General features: G+C 43.8%; 1 protein-coding gene across 1 annotated transcript in view; it reads right to left on the reverse strand.

Annotated features, from left to right (window-relative positions):
* Window positions 1-7,493, reverse strand: part of LOC124022294 (ankyrin-2-like) — a gene marked incomplete at its 5' end in the record, with an annotated part of 88,681 nt that overhangs the window by 44,101 nt on the left and 37,087 nt on the right. The window contains 4 exons of the mRNA XM_046337216.1: window positions 3,080-3,206; window positions 4,903-4,978; window positions 5,328-5,426; window positions 7,112-7,210. Coding sequence (XP_046193172.1) covers window positions 3,080-3,206; window positions 4,903-4,978; window positions 5,328-5,426; window positions 7,112-7,210 — 401 coding nt within the window. The remainder of the gene's footprint in view (window positions 1-3,079; window positions 3,207-4,902; window positions 4,979-5,327; window positions 5,427-7,111; window positions 7,211-7,493) is intronic.

Consider the following 7,493-nt stretch of genomic DNA (forward strand, 5'->3'; position numbering starts at 1 on the left):
AGTGATAGAGGGTCTGATGAGACATAGACAGTACTATATTATACACAGTGATAGAGGGTCTGATGAGACATAGACAGTACTATATTATACACAGTGATAGAGGGTCTGATGAGACATAGACAGTACTATATTATACACAGTGATAGAGGGTCTGATGAGACATAGACAGTACTATATTATACACAGTGATAGAGGGTCTGATGAGATATAGACAGTACTATATTATACACAGTGATAGAGGGTCTGATGAGACATAGACAGTACTATATTATACACAGTGATAGAGGGTCTGATGAGACATAGACAGTACTATATTATACACAGTGATAGAGGGTCTGATGTGACATAGACAGTACTATATTATACACAGTGATAGAGGGTCTGATGAGACATAGACAGTACTATATTATACACAGTGATAGAGGGTCTGATGAGACATGGAGACACAGACAGTACTATATTATACACAGTGATAGAGGGTCTGATGAGACATGGAGACATAGACAGTACTATATTATACACAGTGATAGAGGGTCTGATGAGACATAGACAGTACTATATTATACACATCAACACAGTGATAGAGGGTCTGATGTGACATAGACAGTACTATATTATACACATCAAAACAGTGATAGAGGGTCTGATGAGACATGGAGACACAGACAGTACTATATTATACACAGTGATAGAGGGTCTGATGAGACACAGACAGTACTATATTATACACATCAACACAGTGATAGAGGGTCTGATGAGACACAGACAGTACTATATTATACACAGTGATAGAGGGTCTGATGAGACACAGACAGTACTATATTATACACAGTGATAGAGGGTCTGATGAGACACAGACAGTACTATATTATACACATCAACACAGTGATAGAGGGTCTGATGAGACACAGACAGTACTATATTATACACAGTGATAGAGGGTCTGATGAGACATAGACAGTACTATATTATACACAGTGATAGAGGGTCTGATGAGATATAGACAGTACTATATTATACACAGTGATAGAGGGTCTGATGAGACATAGATAGTACTATATTATACACAGTGATAGAGGGTCTGATGAGACATAGACAGTACTATATTATACACATCAACACAGTGATAGAGGGTCTGATGAGACACAGACAGTACTATATTATACACAGTGATAGAGGGTCTGATGAGACATGGAGACATAGACAGTACTATATTATACACAGTGATAGAGGGTCTGATGAGACATAGACAGTACTATATTATACACAGTGATAGAGGGTCTGATGAGACATGGAGACATAGACAGTACTATATTATACACAGTGATAGAGGGTCTGATGAGACATAGACAGTACTATATTATACACAGTGATAGAGGGTCTGATGAGACATGGAGACACAGACAGTACTATATTATACACAGTGATAGAGGGTCTGATGAGACACAGACAGTACTATATTATACACAGTGATAGAGGGTCTGATGAGACATGGAGACACAGACAGTACTATATTATACACAGTGATAGAGGGTCTGATGAGACATGGAGACACAGACAGTACTATATTATACACAGTGATAGAGGGTCTGATGAGACATAGACAGTACTATATTATACACAGTGATAGAGGGTCTGATGAGACATAGACAGTACTATATTATACACAGTGATAGAGGGTCTGATGAGACATAGACAGTACTATATTATACACAGTGATAGAGGGTCTGATGAGACATGGAGACATAGACAGTACTATATTATACACATCAACACAGTGATAGAGGGTCTGATGTGACATAGACAGTACTATATTATACACATCAACACAGTGATAGAGGGGTCTGATGAGACACAGACAGTACTATATTATACACATCAACACAGTGATAGAGGGTCTGATGAGAAATAGACAGTACTATATTATACACATCAACACAGTGATAGAGGGTCTGATGTGACATAGACAGTACTATATTATACACATCAACACAGTGATAGAGGGTCTGATGAGACATAGACAGTACTATATTATACACATCAACACAGTGATAGAGGGTCTGATGTGACATAGACAGTACTATATTATACACATCAACACAGTGATAGAGGGTCTGATGAGACATAGACAGTACTATATTATACACATCAACACAGTGATAGAGGGTCTGATGAGACATAGACAGTACTATATTATACACATCAACACAGTGATAGAGGGTCTGATGTGACATAGACAGTACTATATTATACACATCAAAACAGTGATAGAGGGTCTGATGAGACATGGAGACACAGACAGTACTATATTATACACAGTGATAGAGGGTCTGATGAGACATGGAGACATAGACAGTACTATATTATACACAGTGATAGAGGGTCTGATGAGACATAGACAGTACTATATTATACACATCAACACAGTGTGTGTGTGTGTGTGTGTCTGTCCGTCTGTCAGTGTGAGTGTGTACCACAGGAGGCTGGTAGCACCTTAACTGGGGAGGACGGGCCCATGGTAATGTCTGGATAGTGATAGAGGGTCTGATTTTGTGGAACGGTATCAGGTGCTGATGCCATTCCATTTGCTCCGTTCCAGACATTACTCTGAGCCTCCACTGGTGACTCTGTGTGTGTGGTAGTTTGTGTGTGTGTGTGTGTGTGTGTGGTAGTCTGTGTGTGTGTGTGTGTGTGTGTGTGTGTGTGTGTGTGTGTGTGTGTGTGTGTGTGTGTGTGTGTGTGTGTGTGTGTGTGTGTGTGTGTGTGTGTGTGTGTGTGTGTGTGTGTGTGTGTGTGTGTGTGTGTGGTAGTTTGTGTGTGTGTGTGTGTGTGTGTGTGTGTGTGTGTGTGTGTGTGTGTGTGTGTGTGTGTGTGTGTGTGTGTGTGTGTGTGTGTGTGTGTGTGTGTGTGTGTGTGTGTGTGTGTGTGTGTGTGTGGTGTTTGTGTGTGTGTGTGTGTGTGTGTGTGTGTGTGTGTGTGTGTGTGTGTGTGTGTGTGTGTGTGTGTGTGTGTGTGTGTGTGTGTGTGTGTGTGTGTGTGTGTGTGTGTGTGTGTGTGTGTGTGTGTGTGTGTGTATCACCTGTCCAGGTTGTGGCTCATGTAGTTGAATCCGTCCAGGTATTGTCCAGGTAGAGAGTCGTCTCCCAGCTCCCTCAGGTCCTCAGCTCTCAGGTACTCCCCTCCATCACCTGTCATAGTGTCCTCACCTGGGGGAGAGGAGGGAGAGGAGAGGATGGGAGATGATTGGGAGGAGGGGAGAAGGGGGATAGAAAGAGTTAAAAAGGTGAAGTCAGTCATCTCTGGCATCATTGTGAAGTCAGTCATCATTGTGAAGTCAGTCATCATTGTGAAGTCAGTCATCTCTGGCATCATTGTGAAGTCAGTCATCATTGTGAAGTCAGTCATCTCTGGCATCATTGTGAAGTCAGTCATCATTGTGAAGTCAGTCATCATTGTGAAGTCAGTCATCATTGTGAAGTCAGTCATCTCAGTCATCATTGTGAAGTCAGTCATCTCTGTCATCATTGTGAAGTCAGTAATCTCTGGCATCATTCTGGTAGACATCAATCGCCACCCTTCTCCTCAGGCTGCTAATAAATACCTACTGGAAAGTTTACTACAAACTCTACGCAGAAGCAAGAAGCTGCAATATTGTCCAAGGGGGCGACTCCTTGTAACACTTTCAGGCTTTTCAACTTACTGTCTTACTACCTGAATATTTAGACACTATGATTCCTTCTGCTGTCATGGGGGTGCAGTGTTGTCACTCGGTTCCTTGATCTGATCTATAGGCTATTTAAGCTATTCGTCAAAGTAACCTATTTTGCATCGACAACCAAATATAATCTCAGTGACTGTTCAAACCACGAACCAAACAACAGTGTAGCCTGTTATAGAAGTGATAATGTTATTGTAGAACACATAGCTATAGAATCCCCCCAGAATGTATTGTAGAAGTGATGTTATTCTAGAACACATAGCTATAAAATCCCCCAGAATGTATTGTAGAAGTGATAATGTTATTCTAGAACACATAGCTATAGAATCCCCCCAGAATGTATTGTAGAAGAGATGTTATTCTAGAACACATAGCTATAGAATCCCCCCAGAATGTATTATAGAAGTGATGTTATTCTAGAACACATAGCTATAGAATCCCCCCAGAATGTATTATAGAAGTGATGTTATTCTAGAACACATAGCTATAGCATCCCCCCAGAATGTAATGTAGAAGTGATAATGTTATTCTAGAACACATAGCTATAGAATCCCCCCAGAATGTATTGTAGAAGTGATAATATTATTCTAGAACACATAGCTATAGTATCCCCCCAGAATGTATTCTAGAAGTGATGTTATTCTAGAACACATAGCTATAGAATACCCCCAGAATGTATTCTAGAAGTGATGTTATTCTAGAACACATAGCTATAGAATACCCCAGAATGTATTCTAGAAGTGATGTTATTCTAGAACACATAGCTATAGAAAAAGTGTGTTTGTCTGTAAAGCCTCTTGTCTGTCTCAACCACAGTATGTATTTATATATTATCTCTGTTAGTGTCCTCCTCTAAAAAGTGTGTTTGTCTGTGAAGCCTCTTGTCTGTCTCAACCACAGTATGTATTTATATATTATCTCTGTTAGTGTCCTCCTCTAAAAAGTGTGTTTGTCTGTGAAGCCTCTTGTCTGTCTCAACCACAGTATGTATTTATATATTATCTCTGTTAGTGTCCTCCTCTAAAAAGTGTGTTTGTCTGTGAAGCCTCTTGTCTGTCTCAACCACAGTATGTATTTATATATTATCTCTGTTAGTGTCCTCCTCTAAAAAGTGTGTTTGTCTGTGAAGCCTCTTGTCTCTCTCAATCACAGTATTTATTGATATGTAATCAAAAGGACCTCACCCTCCTCATCTGACACGTCCAGTATCTCCGTCATGGTCTCTGGAACATTCATCTTGTGTTTCTCTGATGTCACAGTCTGTCAAGCACAGGGATTCCAAGCCAATCACAACCAGGGGGGAAAAAAGAAAAAAAAAGAGAACAAGGATTCAGCCCGTTAGAACCAAAGGGTTGTAACCATAGAAACATGAATGATATTCTGTGTTGTTTTGTTGTTGTTGTGAAAGTTGTGAAGTCACGGACGGAAAACAAGCTGGTACTGTTGTGACAGACAGAGGACCGTGTTCATCCCTAACACACTGATCTAACGTCAGTTTGACTATTTTTCCCTGCTAAATGGTTAAGGTTGGGATATGAGAAGGGGTAAGCTGATCTGAGGTTAGGGGGAAACCCTTCTACCTGGAAGCGTCACGAGGGGGGTCACATACCGTTGTCGTGGTGATGACCTCTTCTGTGACGACCTTCAGAGTGTCAACGACTGATATATAACCCAGACGCCTGGCGATGGACAGAGCAGTGTTCCCATTCTGACAGAGAGAGAGGGGGAGGGAGAGAGGAGAGAGACTGATATATAACCCAGACGCATGGCAATGGACAGAGCAGTGTTCCCATTCTGACAGAGAGAGAGGGGGAGGGAGAGAGGAGAGAGACTGATATATAACCCAGACGCATGGCGATGGACAGAGCAGTGTTCCCATTCTGACAGAGAGAGAGGGGGAGGGAGAGGGGGAGAGAGACTGATATATAACCCAGACGCATGGCGATGGACAGAGCAGTGTTCCCATTCTGACAGAGAGAGAGGGGGAGGGAGAGGGGGAGAGAGGGAGAGAGAGAGGGGGGGTAATGAGGGAGAGAGAGAGGGGGAGGGAGAGGGGGGGTAATGAGGGAGAGAGAGAGAGAGAGAGAGAGAGAGAGAGAGAGGGGGGTAATGAGGGAGAGAGAGAGGGGGGAGGGAGAGAGGAGAGAGACTGATATATAACCCAGACGCATGGCGATGGACAGAGCAGTGTTCCCATTCTGACAGAGAGAGAGGGGGAGAGGGAGGTAATGGGGGAATGAGGGAGAGAGAGAGAGAGAGAGAGAGAGAGAGAGAGAGAGAGGGGAGAGAGAGAGAGAGAGAGAGAGAGAGAGAGGGAGGGGGGTAATGAGGGAGAGAGAGATGAGAGAGGGGGGGTAATGAGGGAGAGAGAGGGGAGAGAGGGAGAGGGGAGAGAGGGGGAGAGGGGGGGGGGTAATGAGGGAGAGAGAGAGGGGAGGGAGAGGGGGGAATGAGGGAGAGAGAGAGGGAGGGAGGGGGGGGTAATGAGGGAGAGAGAGAATCAAACGGTGTGTGTGTGTGTGTGTGTGTGTGTGTGTGTGTGTGTGTGTGTGTGTGTGTGTGGGAGTGTGTGTGTGTGTGTGTGTGTGTGTGTGTGTGTGTGTGTGTGTGTGTGTGTTCTTACAACAGTAGTAGTGTTGGGTGTCGCTCCATGCTGCAACAGGACGTTGATGATGATGTGTGTGTGTGTGTGTGTGTGTGTGTGTGTGTGTGTGTGTGTGTGTGTGTGTGTGTGTGTGTGTGTGTGTGTGTGTGTGTGTGTGTGTGTGTGTGTGTGTGTGTGTGTGTGTGTGTGTGTGTGTGTGTGTGTGTGTGTGTGTGTTCTTACAGCAGTAGTAGTGTTGGGTGTGGCTCCATGCTGCAACAGGACGTTGATGATGTGTGTGTGTGTGTGTGTGTGTGTGTGTGTGTGTGTGTGTGTGTGTGTGTGTGTGTGTGTGTGTGTGTGTGTGTGTGTGTGTGTGTGTGTGTGTGTGTGTGTGTGTGTGTGTGTGTGTGTGTGTGTGTGTGTGTGTGTGTGTGTGTTGTTCAGCAGTAGTAGTGTTGGGTGTGGCTCCATGCTGCAACAGGACGTTGATGATGTGTGTGTGTGTGTGTGTGTGTGTGTGTGTGTGTGTGTGTGTGTGTGTGTGTGTGTGTGTGTGTGTGTGTGTGTGTGTGTGTGTGTGTGTGTGTGTGTGTGTGTGTGTGTGTGTGTGTGTGTGTGTGTGTGTGTTCTTACAGCAGTAGTAGTGTTGGGTGTAGCTCCATGCTGTAACAGGACGTTGATGATGTGTGTGTGTGTGTGTGTGTGTGTGTGTGTGTGTGTGTGTGTGTGTGTGTGTGTGTGTGTGTGTGTGTGTGTGTGTGTGTGTGTGTGTGTGTGTGTGTGTGTGTGTGTGTGTGTGTTCTTACAGCAGTAGTAGTGTTGGGTGTAGCTCCATGCTGTAACAGGACGTTGATGATGTGTGTGTGTCCCTGCTGTGCTGCCTGGTGAAGAGGAGTGTAACCGTTCTGGAGACACAGACAGTGGAGTTTAAAACACTGACATCAAACACACACTATACATACATATTATACACACACACACACACACACACACACACACACACACACACACACACACACACACACACACACACACACACACACACACACACACACACACACACACACACACACACACACACACACACACACACACACACACACACTAACACTCTGGTACCTAACCCGTTCCAACACACACACACACTGAAATAGAAAACAGAAGGAACGAGAACACGAGAGACAGACA

The sequence above is a fragment of the Oncorhynchus gorbuscha genome, unplaced genomic scaffold (assembly GCF_021184085.1).
Source record: "Oncorhynchus gorbuscha isolate QuinsamMale2020 ecotype Even-year unplaced genomic scaffold, OgorEven_v1.0 Un_scaffold_1326, whole genome shotgun sequence".
Taxonomy (NCBI): Eukaryota; Metazoa; Chordata; class Actinopteri; order Salmoniformes; family Salmonidae; genus Oncorhynchus; species Oncorhynchus gorbuscha.